The sequence below is a fragment of the Colius striatus genome, chromosome 9, assembly GCF_028858725.1.
Source record: "Colius striatus isolate bColStr4 chromosome 9, bColStr4.1.hap1, whole genome shotgun sequence".
In the NCBI taxonomy this organism is placed as follows: domain Eukaryota; kingdom Metazoa; phylum Chordata; class Aves; order Coliiformes; family Coliidae; genus Colius; species Colius striatus.
The window spans coordinates 34,208,433-34,224,061 of NC_084767.1; the positions used below are offsets into that span (position 1 = coordinate 34,208,433).

The 15,629-nt window shown below is 37.6% G+C and overlaps 1 protein-coding gene across 9 annotated transcripts in view; it reads right to left on the reverse strand.

Annotated features, from left to right (window-relative positions):
* Window positions 1-15,629, reverse strand: part of HYCC2 (hyccin PI4KA lipid kinase complex subunit 2) — a 66,578-nt gene that overhangs the window by 9,175 nt on the left and 41,774 nt on the right. For 8 of the 9 annotated variants that reach the window (XM_062003087.1, XM_062003088.1, XM_062003090.1 and 5 more), the window contains 7 exons: window positions 15,367-15,447; window positions 14,618-14,733; window positions 13,841-13,936; window positions 12,025-12,141; window positions 11,276-11,363; window positions 4,897-5,056; window positions 3,548-3,715 (listed from right to left, as the gene is read on the reverse strand). In XM_062003087.1, the coding sequence (XP_061859071.1) occupies window positions 3,548-3,715; window positions 4,897-5,056; window positions 11,276-11,363; window positions 12,025-12,141; window positions 13,841-13,936; window positions 14,618-14,733; window positions 15,367-15,447 (826 nt within the window). The remainder of the gene's footprint in view (window positions 1-3,547; window positions 3,716-4,896; window positions 5,057-11,275; window positions 11,364-12,024; window positions 12,142-13,840; window positions 13,937-14,617; window positions 14,734-15,366; window positions 15,448-15,629) is intronic. The other variant, XM_062003091.1, reaches the window with a different exon arrangement.

The window sequence follows — 15,629 nt, forward strand, 5'->3', positions numbered from 1 at the left end:
GAATGGGGAAAAAGTGCTGGCAAGGATCTAAGATATTCTAATGTTTGAGTGAAAGCTCATCCTTTCATGTTGGCTGTTCACAGAGCACTAAAGAACATTTATTATGGTAAGCCGAACAGACACAAAGCTTTCAGTGTTGTTGCTGTCTCTGTGTACAAGGGATGTAACCTGATTCAACTTCACATTTCTGAAATGTGAACATAAAAATTTACAGGGTTTCTTTTTTATTATTAATTTTAAACTTACTTCCTTTCAGAAATTTTGCCTTAGTATTACCATTGCTGCGTGTCAGCTAACAAAAGATTTTTAGCTACCTGCAAATCAGGCCATTTTCAGGCCTCTCAGAACAATGCAATGGAAGATTATTCTGTATTTTTATATAGTTCTATTTGACTCATTGGCATCCCAGAAGGGGAAAGGTAACATATGTCATGTTACCGCAGTCTTCCTTCCTTGGTAAAGCCGCTATAGCCTTAGAAAAAAAAAAAGCTTCTTAGGTTTCAAAGGCTATTATTAAAATGAATGGCACATCACTTGCTTTAGCTTCCTGTAATTGTATTTAAAATACATATACTTTCCCCCTCTTTTGTCCTCCCCATTTGGTCAAACTAGGCTTAATCTTCTCTTTGAGATGTAAGAGTATTTTCTTCCATTAGGCATTTATTCACAATCCACCACATCTCCATTCCCCTCCACACCCCCAACCTTCTCCCACATAATCAAAGATGCTAATAAAAATACAAATCATACTGAAAGCAAAAGCACTTTTTCAATAAATCAACATGTATGTTTCTTTATATAATCATGCAAAGCTGGATGAAAGCATGTTTGGTTACAAGCAGCAACAGCAGCAGCTGAAGTCCCCTCTCAAGCCCTTCTTATTCAAACAAAGACAATTTTCAAGAAGGTATCTCCAGACAATACTGCTAAGATTGTTATTATTACAAGAACATTAGTCAGTTTTGAAATTTATGTTAAAACATGGCTGAGTAACAGGACGCTAAACCAGACATTCCTAGTAAGGGACGGTGATGTAGAAAAGTCATACCAAAAAAGTGGCATTTTATGCACAGAATTTAAAGACAAGACTGAGAGGGGTTGTTGGAAGCTTTTGGATGCTTCAATTACACAGAAGCCCAAGCAGCTGAGCAGTGCTCAAAATGAAGAAGATAGAGAAGATAACATGCAAGAGAATTTCTGTCTAGTCAGATCCATATAATTACAATAGTTCTCAGGGGGACTGAAGTAATTGAGTAAACACATATTCTTTTCCCAATATATCTTATTTTTCCTCTAAAAACTGTCCTCAGAAACGATTTAAAAAAAAAAAAGTTTGAGTCTTTACCTAGTCTGTTTGGGTGAAAAACAGGATGAAGTAACAAAGTTGGGGTTTGTTGTTTTTGTTTTTCTTTTTTCCCCCACTAGACCAATTAGACAATTAAAATAAAAACTAAAACCCTTCTACTCCCAAGTACTCTTCTACTGGAAGGCCAGAAGAAAGGCAGTGCAAACTGACCAAAATCAATGGCACTACAGTGTGTATTCAGGATTCTGAATGTTTGTAATTTGTTATTTATGTCTGTACCAACCAGACATAGATACAGCATTCTCCACTGATCCAAAATCATGCACATAACCACAGCTGCTACCACTCAGATGTGGAATATCCTTTAAGGCATTACTGAGTCATTCTTGAAATCTTCTGCCTTTTTCTACTTATTGGATCAAAACAGTGAGCTGAAGGAGGAGTTTTATACAGCTTTTTAAAGTTACTTTTATTATGTTTAACCTTCCCATACCTGAAGGTTGAAAATTCACTAGAAATGACCAGTCTCTCATGATATTGTTTGATATAAAAATAATATTTATGAGGGGAATTTGCTAGCTCAAATGTTCCATGAAACTAGAATGAGCAAAATAATAGACCACTATACACACACACACACAATTCTATACTGATAATCAAGCAAAAACACAATTTCTTGACCTTCTTTCAAGATGCTATCAACTGTCAGAATTCAGTTCAACCAAGCATGTAATTATAGATTACTAATGTTACATAAGTAAAGAGTATTCAACCCATTTCTATTGAAGTAAAGCACGTGGAATGCTGCCTTATCCAAAAACATGACAAATAAAGTGTCTTAAAAGAAGGTTACATCTTTATCAACTTCCTTCTCACTTCCTGGTTCTCCTAGAAGGTTCTCTGCAGCTGAGGACTTCTCCATATCCTTCAGGTCATGCACATGCAAAGTTTAGTAAAAAGGAGTAAGATGAACTGGAAAAGTGAATTTAGGAGAAGACAGGACTTGTTTACTGAGCATGCTCAAATTCACTCTGCACCAAGGAGCAGATTATAAAACCATACTAAATATTTCTGTACTATTATCTTCCACAGAAGCATGATGTCTTATTTACTGTTTGATAGCAACTCTGGTTAAGGGTGAGGATTCTGTGATAACACTACATTAGGTCTCTTAATTCTCCAGATTGTTTCCAGACAAACAAACCTGAAACCATGTATCTCATATCCAAATGTGCAAATAAATCTCATTTATGACCAAGTGATATGCTCACAGACACCAGAAGTACTAAAAGAATGTTCAGATAGTAAACTTAAGAGAATACTCGAAAACATGTTTAGCTAAATCTGCAAGAAATTAATTCTCATTTCTGAGGAGAAATCATGATTCAAATTCATTACTCAAAATCATGTCTTTTATGGAGTAAAAATGAGAATATTAATAGTTGAACTTAAGTAAAATAAATTTCTACCAGCTACTCTATCTGCTATTCTCATCTACAAAGCAGACATCCAAGTCCAATAGCATTTGTGTGGACAGCATGACAAAGAAAGCAATAATTGTTTCTAAGGTTTAGAAACATGATAATCTAATTTCTTCTTGAAAACATGAGTATTTTTTTGATACTTGTCTTTACATCAGCCAGCTCATTCATGTAAACAAGTTGTACACATGTGAATTTTCAATTAAAGGATGACTGGCAAATAAAAACATCAGCAGTTCTCTATTTGTCTTTGTCAAGCTTGACTTTACGGGAACAGGAAACCTCATTCTTGGAAATTTTAAAACTGCAGACTAACAAGACACTACTGAGAGTAAGTTGTAGCCAAATCCATTTATACTCTATCCTGTCTACTTTTTAGGACTAGATTCATGCTCATTTGGTGCATTTTCTCCTTCTGAATATTAGATTAAACATGCTCAGTAACAGAAAGTTTCCAAGCAATTCCAAAGCTCTTGGCTGTTATCCCTGCCTTTTTCTTTTCTTTTTTTTTTTTTGCCATGCCAAGCAGTCTTTCACCACACAGATGCAAGCCCCAGGCCAGCCCATGTGATAACAAAAGGTAGTACCTGACCTGATGTTAGGTATTTAGGGGATGCGTGTATTGCAAAGAGAAGCTAATACACCCTGGGATAGCGGAAACACACACTAGAATGGAAAGAAGTTCTGCTTGGGGATAGGGAGCCAGGATCCTCCTCCAGCAACTGCCTCACTGACTTCTGTCTCCTCATCTCTGTCCTACCCTCTGTTGTGGCTGTTGCCAAGGTGGGCTCCGGGAAGCCATGCTCAGGGGTCCTGCGCATCAGCACCTCCCCCTCTTGCTCACGTTTGATCCCTAGGTCTGTGGAGCCGTGTTGGATCGGTGAGCCAGGTATGCTTGAGTCAGCCTCGTTTGAGAAGTCAAAGCCATCTGGGATTCAACATATAACATTTTAGTGCTTTTCTATTTCTTTCTTGGCATTCCAACCCAGGCAGGGAAAACAGAAGACTTATGTGGACATGGAACAAACACAAAACACTACTCATGCTTAGTTAAAAGTTGTGAGAACATCCACAGAAAGACACAAGTGGGCTACACTGCAGACCAGAGACTAGCAAATGAATATAACAGCAACTACAGTGAAGACAGACATGACCCAGAGTCCTCAAAACAGAAGACAGCTACTTGTAGTCCTAGACATCCTGATTCAGCTAAAGAGCAAAGGTCATCAAATCCTTTGGCAAGTGATACAGAGGGAAAAAGATGAGATTTAAAAAAAAAAAAAAGCACTACAGGAAAATATGTCATCCTCATTTTCACTCTTTTACCTTCAGTTTATTTTTAGGTTATTCTACTTTCTACCTTCAGCTATTTATGCAGCTTTTTTTATAACTGTTTTATACATATAGCAATGAAATTTTATCAGTATGATTAAAGTGATTTGAAACCAAATTTTTTGTTTCACCTACATGTAGGATGTCATCATATCAAGGTAAATACCACTGTTGTTTTTTTTTTTTCCTACAGTCAAGCACACTTCCATATGACATAAGTATTCAATGAGGAAAAAACAAGGATTAATTAATTAAACTGTGTTATGACATAGCCCCTCTCTAAATTGGGCCATATGATGGCAGGAGTGCATTCAGCTTTTCCCTTTCCTGCCTTCTGCAGGTTTAGGTAGCTGGAACCCTATCAACGTTTGAATAATACCATTCATTCTCTGAGCTATTTATGATGTGAGACAGTTTAGTCTATATTAAAGAAAGAACTCAACTTCTAAGACAAACTCTATCCCTACAATTCTATGCTGCATTACATGTAGAAAAAAAAAAATCTTATTGAAAATTTTTCAGCTTCTCCATTTTCTCACCTGCCTCATGGGTTTTCATCAAATCAAAACCAAACACCCCAAATGTTCATGTTCATGTTCATGCAGTGCTCTGAAGATGTCAAATACCATACACTGTCATGGAGTATCACTTTTCAAAAACAAACAAACAAAAAGCCCAATCAACTGTTCTGCAAACATTCAAACTCAGAAGCCAGATTACAGTGATGATGATAAATACAGTACATTACAGTATTTGCTCTTTGCAGAGAAATCTCACCTTCTCTCCTCCAGCGATGACGACGGATAGAAGCTGTTGTAATAGCAGTCCGAGAAATCCTCGGCACTGTTGGAGTAACTTCTACTTTCAGTACCTTCTGGCCTTCTTGTGATGCATCAGGAGCATCAAAGGGCAGTGAGTTCTTCATGGCATTTGCAACCTAAGATAAAAGTAAAATGCTGTACTACTACTGTCCTTGATTGCGCTTATGGTAATATTACATTTCTTGCTGGATACAGAAAGGGGAACAACCAAGAACTGGTAATTATTGCAGATGCCATCCAAATGGATGAGCCCACCCCAGGAGTCAAAGTTAATAACTACATTGAAATGCTCATCACAAACTTATTCCCAAAAACATTGGTGAATTTTCTCCTTATTTTGAAAGTAATTAATTTCATTCCACATTTTCCACCTATATTGCAAGAGATAACAACCTACAAGGTCCCCATCCAAAAGATACTGCAAAAAAATACCATTTCTGTTTTGTGACAAGAACATCACAAAACTAAGAAGCCAAGCCAATGCAAACAGCATGTGGCCTTATGTATGGGGGTGACTGGGCCAGTTTCCATGCCCCCTAAATCCCATGTGTCATGGTTTTTGCAAGGAGTAGCTTTTGTTTGGTAAGGGGAAGCGAGTTGCAGTGAAGACCCGGTAAAAAGTTCTTGGACTTTCCCCTGGCTCTTGGGTTCAGAGCCACCTACAGCCAGTTGGGCCAATGTGGCACCTCTGTGATCACTATTTAGGGACAGAAATTTGAGGAGGTGTAAGAGTGGTACAAGATGGAAGGCAACCACACGGATCCCACAGTCAGAGAAGGAGGAGCATCAAAGATCCTTCTGCAAGTCATGTTGAGAATGCAGGCTGTGCCCCTGCAACCCATGCAGGGCAACGGCAGGATTGAGAGCCACCAGCAGCTCTGTGTGAGTGTGCCCAGATGGGCGAGAGACTGTGTGAAGAGGTGGCCATGGCGCAGCCCGTGCTGGAGAGCCTGTGGGCTGCAGAGCAGACCCATACGAGAGGTAGAGAGGAGCTGCAGCCTTTGAGATGAATGCATGTCAGAGCAGCCCCTTGCAGGGCTGCCAGGTGCGTGAGGCACCCCGAGGAGGAGGGAGGATTGGATTGGCAAGGAGCCCACTTGCCCTGAGGAGAGACAAACAGCAATCAGGAAGAGACTGACTGAAACTTCCATTCCCTGCCCCACTGAACCGTTGGGGGTGGGGGGCGGTGGTCCTGGGGGTAAAGAAGATAAAGACACCGGGATCAGGGCTCTGAGCCCAGGAAGAGGGGAGGAGTGGGGAGAAGGTGGTCTTAAAGGGCTGGCTGAACCATTCTGTATTGTGTTGGTTATGTTTTGGGGTTTTATGGTTATGCTTTAGTTGGTGTTGGATTAAATTATTTTCTGTTTTCTTCCCCAAGCCAAGTAGCCTCATTTGTTTTGTCCTGGACCATAAGCGGCAATTAAGCTCTCCCTGCCTTTTGGCAATTCTTGGGCTGTTGGTACTTGAAGCTAATCGTGGTCTTTTGTCCCCTGATGGGCCTAAACCAGGACACTAAGTCACCACAATGCACACCCCCACCTCCTCCCAAAAAAGCCCCAACAAGCTAATGAAGGCGATTAGACTGCAGGTACTTCTAAGGTTTGGGTTTTTTTCAAATTGTAACCTCAGCAATTGCTATCACATCATTAAAATGCATTCACTTTTATTGGATGTATTTTTTTAGTTTAATAGTCTATCATAAAGTCAGAACTTTTGTTTTGCAGCCTTGAGAAGCACAAGCAACATTTTTGGCTATGACATTTTAAATGAATCTTTAAATTTTCCATAAAATACCATTATGGGATTAGAAGTTTACTTTAAGAAAAATTAAAAAGCAACTTCCAGTTAATGTTTCCTAGTTTATAAAGGAAATTGTTTAAAAAGCAAACGTGTGTACCAGCCTTTGAAAAGCAAGCCGAGTCTCTATGGCATGTGCAGTGTTCAACAGTAACAAAGCTGCTGCACACAAAATACAATTTAAAACTTTTAAAAAAAATTTCAAAGTGAACACACTTTGATTTTCCAAAATCTCATTTACTTTATACAATCATCAGAAAAAAATTACATTAGATACATTTTAAACTTAACATCACAATTTCATTATCTCTTATTTTTCACAGATGTCTGAGTTCCTACATGCTATTTACTCTCCTTTTAAGGAAGATAATGGATAAAAGGGTCAGAGACATCTAGACTTAAAACAGCTATGTAAAATGTAACGTGCTACTCTATAAAGTCCTACCTAGTAACAGTTCCCACCATCATTTGGGCAGGCTCTCCACTACAGTTTACAAGACGCATTATGAAAAGCAACTTTTTGTGGCCTCCTAATGGACTTTCACTTGAATTAAAAAAAAAGTTTGCAACTTGAGAGAACAGACATCACTGTATAGCAAAAGAAACATATTTAAATACATGTGATCTGCGTGTCTTAAATACACAGTCTACTTGTTAACTTAAGCCAAAGGCATGTAAACTCTATTTTATCTTAAAGGTCCCTTCCAGCCATAACAATTCCATGATTCTATGACTCCTGTACTTTGCTCAAGTCATTTTGCAAGGGGATAGTGGAGGGGCAGGAGAGCCCCACTACTGCCATGATCACGGGGGAGGGGTAGATGTGGTCATGGGATCACCTAAGCAAGGGACTGAAGTCATCAAGGTGCTGCTGCCCAGCTGAGGGTAAATTCATGGATGAGTGAGCATTTGAGGATTTTTAAGAGCAGTGCAGGTTATTTGGCCTTTGCTGTAAACTCTTCGGGACAGAGTCCTTGCCTTTACACTGTAAGACTGACTGTTTTGTCCACTCAGTTGAAACAGATCTGTTTTAGAATATGCATCTTTGAAAGATGCTATGTTTTTCTGACACTGCATAAATCCATTTTTCTTCCTTTTAGACCATGTTATTTTTCTAAGAACAGGCATTTTGTTTACTGTATAAAGACTCGTAACTAGCTGATGGAGCAGCACCAACTGTTCAGTACATTACTACAATAAAGCATTTCTGAGTTTTATACTGTAAGTAACATTCTCCTATGTTCCCCTCAACCTAGTAACAGGATCACAGGATATTAACCAAAGACACTTCCTTTGCTGGGGCAAGGCTGCCATACAGATGACTGAAATCCAGTTGCTGTCGTGATCCCCATTAAATGTCATCCCCACCGCCTTCCTGTCTGACTTACAACCGGAACAAAAGATTATTGGTACCATCACAGAAATGCCTCTCATCGTTCTGCCTTCCAATCGTCCAACATTGATTTATCCATCACTAGTCAATTCTCTCAGTCTGAACAATTGTTTGTTAACTGCTCTCCTGTTCATGGATAGGCTTTTTCCATGACATCCTCTTGAAATAGAACAAACTGCATTCACTCTATCCTTGATCATGTTAAAGAGTTCTGAAGCTCATTTCTGGAGTACCGAACCAAAGCAGAACAAGTTCAACAGTATATAAGCATTGCCTTCCCATCTTCCACTCACTAGAGTTGAGCCCTCCTTTGTGTAGGTACCCTTCTCAGAATACAGGATTAAAATCTAAAAATTAGTAGCAAAAAGCTTCTGCAACAGGACCAAGAAAGTGATAGAGCAATTCATCTTGTTGAACATTTTAACAGCTGGCCCTTTATAACAGTACAAATTGTACTTCTGTGGACTGAGGAGAGCCATATGGAGATAAAAATCAATGTAACAGTAGGACTTTGAAATGATCTAAACATCCAGTATGAATGAGTCACAGTCTTTCTCTGACAGAAAAAAACAAAACTGATTCTTTAGGATGAAAAAAAGAAAAATAAAAGGAAAAAAAAAAGAAGCTCAATGTGTATAATCCAGCACTGAAAAGCAAGAACACAAACCAAACAGCACAATTCTGACTTGGCAAGACAAGTCTGCAACTATTGATGACAAAGCAGGGCTGGTTTCACGCCAGAAATGCACTCTTGCCTACCAGAAAGGACATCCAACAAATTAGTGGGTATATCAATAAAATACATTGCATAAAGATGCTGTCACAATAGGGACTTGCTGATCCATGCTTCTTGGGTACCAGACTAAGAAAGCCTGTGCATCTCTGCACTGAAGACAGGGATTTCTGTCTGAAACGAGTGCAGAACTCCTGTGTTCTGTGTTCAGACTGACCGATTGGAACTGAGCTGCTCCCCAGCTCTGGGCTAGCTTGGTAGAAATACCGAAGCTTGACAATTAGCTTCCCTCTATAGAAATACCCAGTTTTCATGACTATGAAACCAATACCCAGCCTTTGTTAACAGCGACATTTTCTTTTCCCAGAAAAAGTCTTTCCCTTGCATTTTTTCTTGGCCTCTCCAGTGCACAGTAACAGTGAAAGACCACATCTACCTTATAGATATGTCATAATTTTCTGATGCTGCAATTTCAGCAAGCAATATAAACCTATTTATATAAAAGCACAGATTTTGTAAAAAATATTTCTCCAAGAGACATACGCAAACACAGGGACCATGATGTTTCTTATTGTAATGATGACTGACAGTATTCCCATGATTATGGAATTAGCTTGAGTGCAGGTCTCTAAAAATAATCCTAATGTGGGTGTTTGTCTGAGTATTTGAATGGACTTCAAAGAATTTGATGCTGTTAGGAAATCTTAAGTAGAGGCTGAACTTGAAACTTATCTGAGATGCTGCACAGTCAGTATTTTATTTGGTACCAGTAGTTTTAAAGTTTAAAACAATAAAAAAAAAGTGCTGCTAAATTATACAGACCTTTGGAGACTGCAATGAGGTGAAATGACCCCATTCTAAGAAAAAGTCAGATCACTTAAATATTTAGCATGAGGCCAAGGACACAAGTAAATTTTAATTTTTTAAATTTTTTTTTACAAAACTGACAATTCCTTAAAGCTACTCTTGAAAAAATGCAGTAAAACAAGGTAAGAAGCAAGGCCATGACCATAGTAATAAGAAGAAAATACCACAGATGTGCCTGCATGCACATGCATGAAAAGTGTGTCAATTGGACATGGGGGAAAAATTGGAGATTTCATTGATGTCACTGATATCAAACAATGGCATGGAGCTGCACTTGGACCTCTGGAAAAAACAAAGACATTTTGGAAGATTCCTACAATTAGAAGTAATCTCCAAACACAAACTGATTCAAAAAGAACAATGAAGACTTAAAATTGGCATATCATCAAGTTTCAGATCCTCCTACATACCTTTTAAATGTAGTAGTTTGATAGGATGGCCTAATTCAGCAAGTTCAATATTTAATTTAAAACTCAATCTGATGGAGTGAGTCATTTCCAAAAGGAACCAATTATTATAATTCAATGGATACCAAGCATTTAAAATGCATAGTATCAGAAAGTCTATAGATAAACTTTACAGCCAACAGTAGTTCATCAAGAGAATAATTTTGTGTAATTTATTGCAGAACAGAAGGATCTCATATTGTCATATAAAAACATTTTTCCCAATCCATTCCTTTCTTAGTTATATAAAAAGTAGTGTTTTTAAAAGTACTGTTATTTCTTCACAGGAGCACTGAAGGCTTTCTATTCACAATTCCGATGCAGAAATCAAGACAATCATCTATTTTACTTAATTCTCCTTATTTTTCTCTCTTATTTTGATTCTCATTTCTACATCTGACCAAAACCAAAATCCTTTCATTCCCTCCTTCTCTCTGTCAACCTCCTCATCCCTCCCAGTCACATCTATCTGCATCCAGTCCAGTTTTCACCACATTTCATTTCTGTTTTTATGATCACAACAGCAAGTATAGTGGAAACTAAAAAAACCCTAAACTCCATTCTATTGCTGCTCTTCCAAAGAAAGTGAAGACCTGTGTGACTTTAATGAATCAAAATCTGACATTGACTCTGGAGATGAAGCTCCTTTTCACTTTTAACTCTATCCCATTCTTGCTTTTTCTACTGTGTTATCAGTTAAAGCACACAGCATGTTCACATCCCCACTGAAGGTCTAGAAGCAAAGAAAACATCTTTTTTTGCAAATAATGTCCTACAATAGATAACCATTTGGTTAAGCTTCTCATCAGTAGCTTATGCTGAAACAACACAAACATTTTGATCCAACTGTAATACATTAGAAAATGTTAGCTTTCAGCATCAATGAGTCCTAGGAGATCCCAACACCCTAGCTTAATACTCAAGGAGCTATTTATACGATGCTTTTTTCTATGTTGAAAACACCAGCTGGTAACACTTACATTTGGGAGTGCAGTAAGCTGCCACACATGCTTTCGTTACCAGTCCACTTCAGAGACACATTCATACTCCTCTTAACAAAGAAGTTTGATTTTATGTATTGCAATGAATTGTTTCTTACCAGCAGAGGCTGTGAGTAGAGCTCAAGCTGTGCTCTGTAAATTATGTCCTCCAATACCTCCTGGCCAAGATCCCACTGACCATTATATCTAAAAGGTAAAGTAAGTTATATATCATTCATATCTTATGAACTTAACCAGGTCCCTTTATTGTCCACATCCAGCTCTTCACTTATGTAGAAAGTTCATCAGCTATGTACACTCCTCAGCCCCTTCACTTCTTTTAAAAGTACAGACAGAGCATTTTTTTATTAACCATGTTGGTATAACAAAAAAGTTGTTCTCTATCACCTCCAAGCAAGACAAAGTTGTTGCTATAATCAGGACAAAGTTAAATCAAAAAAATGAGGTCAAGACTTAAAGGTTAATACTAATTAGTAGAACTGAATTTCCATCAGAAATTGCTTTTTGCTCCCTCGGAAGCTACTGACATGCAAGATGTCGGCATTTCATCCGCATGTCTTGTCATCCAAGCTCATTATACTCATGAACAGAAGGTATCTGGTGGTAGAAAAGACTTGGAAAAAGATCAAGTCCAAAGACCAACTCTCTTCAGCACCTACTGTTAGCCCTTCATCATCTAATCCAATGCTGACAAGAGAGATTTTCAACTTATCAGCTGGTTGAGTGAGCAAGTAATACATTAAGTTATAAACCTGTGTTATGCATTACATAAAACAAACTACCATTTCTACTCTAGTTCATATAAAACCAGACATTTATATTAATACAAAAAAACCCACCCACTTACATGGCGTAATAGACACCTGTGAGCAGCTGCACCATGAAGTCAGGATCTAACACCACTCTGCCACAGTGTTCTTTCCAATGTTTCTCATGTTGCCGTGGAAATCCACTTACACACAACCTGAATAAACACACCATAACATTAACTTCAACAAAGACTAAAAAATGTCATTATGTAACAGAGATTTTCAGTAATATTCAAAATAAGTGCACATCAATAACATCCTTATGTTGCTCTCCCAACTGTTACAGCTTTATAACACTGCCTTGAGATGTGTCTTGCTGTTAATTCAGTCCTATTCCCATATAGCCATTAACTCCACCTGTTTTCTTCAAATCATAACCGGGTTCTAGGGAGTGAGGGTGGCAAGATGTTCTCTACTGCCAGCCACCAAGTAGAAGACTCTTTCCAAAATTCAGTAACCTAAACCAGCTTTCTTTAAAGGAAAACATTTCAGTGGTACAGAAGATAAATAACACCATCTCACATCTAATGTATGATGGCAGAATGCAATCACTTTTAACCTAAAGTTGCATAACACACATACTGTGTTCTTGATAACTGTTCTCAGCTGCTTTTAAAGAAAGTACTTCTGACCCTTGAAAATGGCCTACATTCCCATATACAACATTGCATTCAGTCTCCATAAAAAAACAGAACAATTTACTCTTAACTTCAGTGTCTGACTCTCCATAATGGAAGCCACACAGGGACACTAATACCTAATAACTGCTGCACTGTGTCAAAAATAAACAAAAGATTCCTAGCCTATAAAATATTGTCTCTCTACTCAAAGAGCAGATCTAATTTTCAAACACAGGAAAAGCTCAAGATAGTGGGCAAATTTAGCATTTTCACAACTCAAGTGAAGATGATGGAAGCCTACCAATTACTAACCCATGCCCATCAGAAATCATAGGGAAGAAAATAGGCTATAATCTTACTGTATTTGTGTATTACTACAGAACAGATGTTGTTAGAAGCTATTTTGATCTTTCTTTGCTACTGAATTGCATGTAATGCTTTTCTTTGATAGTAGTATTGTGCCGAAGCAGAAAAGCTATATCAAAAAACACTTAAAGAGGTTCCTCTCTTTAAGGGTAGCAGGAAAGAGAATTTATCTAATTTTAAATAAAAATGCTGGTAAAAATAGGCATACAGGAATATAGTTGAGATTCTTCTTAACAAAAAACAGGAATCTTTGCCAGCGAGATGGTTCTAAGACTATTCAAGCACAAGATTATGTAAAGGGCAGGCAGAAGAGTTTGAAAAATCACAGTACTAAATTCTCCCAAAAGCGACATGTTACTGTCAGATGAAAAAATAAAAGAACGGGGGAAAAAGGCAAAAACCCCAAACCAAAGAAAAACCTAAACAAATCACTGAAAACACAGAACACTGTGCAAGCCCTTCATATAAACCATCATCAGAAGCAAGACAGACACTAATATTTCAAAGCAGAAGAAACCAGAAGTATTCCTCACTGGATTTTTGAGATGACCATACTGAAAAAATGTCTGAAAAATATGTAAATTAAAAAAATGCAAATCAATCTGAGTAGCTTCAACTGATTTCCACCCAAAACGACTTTTTTTTCCAAGTAACAGAGTTGCGTAACTAGAATGAAAGCCCATGCAGTAGTAAGATAATCCATGTGTTTCATCAGTATGCAAACACAGCTTCAAATCTCCAGTTACGCTGACTAAGAGTTAAATATTTAAGTTATTAAATACATCAAGTATATTAATTTGTTCTTTTCCCTGGATGAATATTTAGAAGTATAGCTGTACCCTGCAAGACTAATTCAAACGTGTCTCACCTGGAACCCATCCTACAAAGTGACTGGTAAGAAGAGGCAGGCATATACACAATAGCAGAATTGTAGCACAGCATAAGAAAGCTCAGCACCTCAAACCTGAAATAGACAAGAGCAAAACCTTGCATGGTTTAAATATTGAATATTTCACCAGATTTTAACATTAAAAAAAAAAAAAAATCTGTAACTCAGTCTCAAAAAGTACAAAAAAGAGCATCAGAAATAAATACACAAATCCTGAAATCCTCTTTCATTATCATTCACTAATAAGCTGTTAAAGGTTCAGTATTAAACACTTAAAAATATTATTACTGAAAGCCATTAGCATATGCAGGAACTGTGAAGGAAATGGTATATGGCCTAATATCTGGACAAATGTATGGAACCAGATATATTTGCAATGTATTCAAAATTATTCTATCAGTTTCTTTAGAGCAGTCTTTAGACACAGGTAAAGCCGGCAGTCAGTAAAACAGCAGAAACATTTCTCTTATCCCTAGTTTTGTCTTGCCACTCAGTTCCATTCCCCTTTTTCTGTGGAAAAAAACAGTTACAAACTCAGAGTCATACAGAGAAATGATGGAGAAGTTACCTTCTTCAAAATTATCTAGCAGAAGAATGTGCGAAGTTGGAACAAACAACAGAAGTGCCGTACCTCATGATCACTAAGACTATTCTCTAGATTCATTTCCAAGCACTTAATGACTGAACACGTATATATTTGATCTTAACATTCAAGAACTTGCTGTTTGTCTAGTGAAGCACTGCACATCCACCTACCGGTTCTGTGCTGTAAAGGTTTCTCTTTGAGGATGAAGATCACTGTAAACTACCCTGATGAGATCATGCTGACATAGAGCTCCTTCAGTTAAAGCCATGGATCCAATAGTAGAGGGCTAGAAGTGGGTGGTTGAGAGGAAGGAATGAAGGGGAAGAAATCAAGTCATAAGTAAAAGGTCCCCAAAAGCATTAAAAATCAAAACAGCCAAAGCCTTGCCTTGTTATCTGTAAAAATGAAGACTATTCTCAAACGTAGCAAATCTAAAACCATTACCTAATTTCATTATTATAAACAGCCCCCACACTTAAAAGCAATAGAATGAAGAGAACAATTTTCAACTTTGACTCATATATCCATTTATAGGAAGTTTGTACTAATTGCACAGACCTTTTGTACAACAGCAGCAGAGGAACAAAAACACTATTGCAAGTCCAAACTGTATTATGAAGTTAGAAGAAAGAAGATTACTTTTATACTAATATGTAAGACAGAGAAAAAAAAAAATCACAGTTGCAACTGCAAAACAACTAACCTCTGTTCAAAATGGACACTGTCAGCACAGATGTTTTTCAATATTTAAATTACTTTTCTTCTACTAATGCTATTGAATTCACTTACACTACTTGCAAACTACTGACATTGAAAACTTACTGCAACAAGATGCATCTAAAATGACTTGTTGCATCAACCAGATAGTTTTCATTCCTCTACTAGATTGACTTCTAATTTACCACAGTAGGTCTCTTACCTCATGATATATTGAGGGTTTAGATAGCGAAGGGATGGTGAAAGATAAAACTTTGTTGTTTCCATCTTTGTCGGCAATTTCCTGCAGTAAAAAACAAAACCAAAACCCAAACAGAAATAAGGAGATAGGACTTCAAATGATTTTCAACTCTTTGAAAGCATTTAACAGAGAAGAAGTTAGGTGTCCTAATCCAGTAAGACTATTAACACCTCAGGGTCTCTGCATTGTAGATAAGATGCTGAGGGACATGGTTTAGTGGTGGA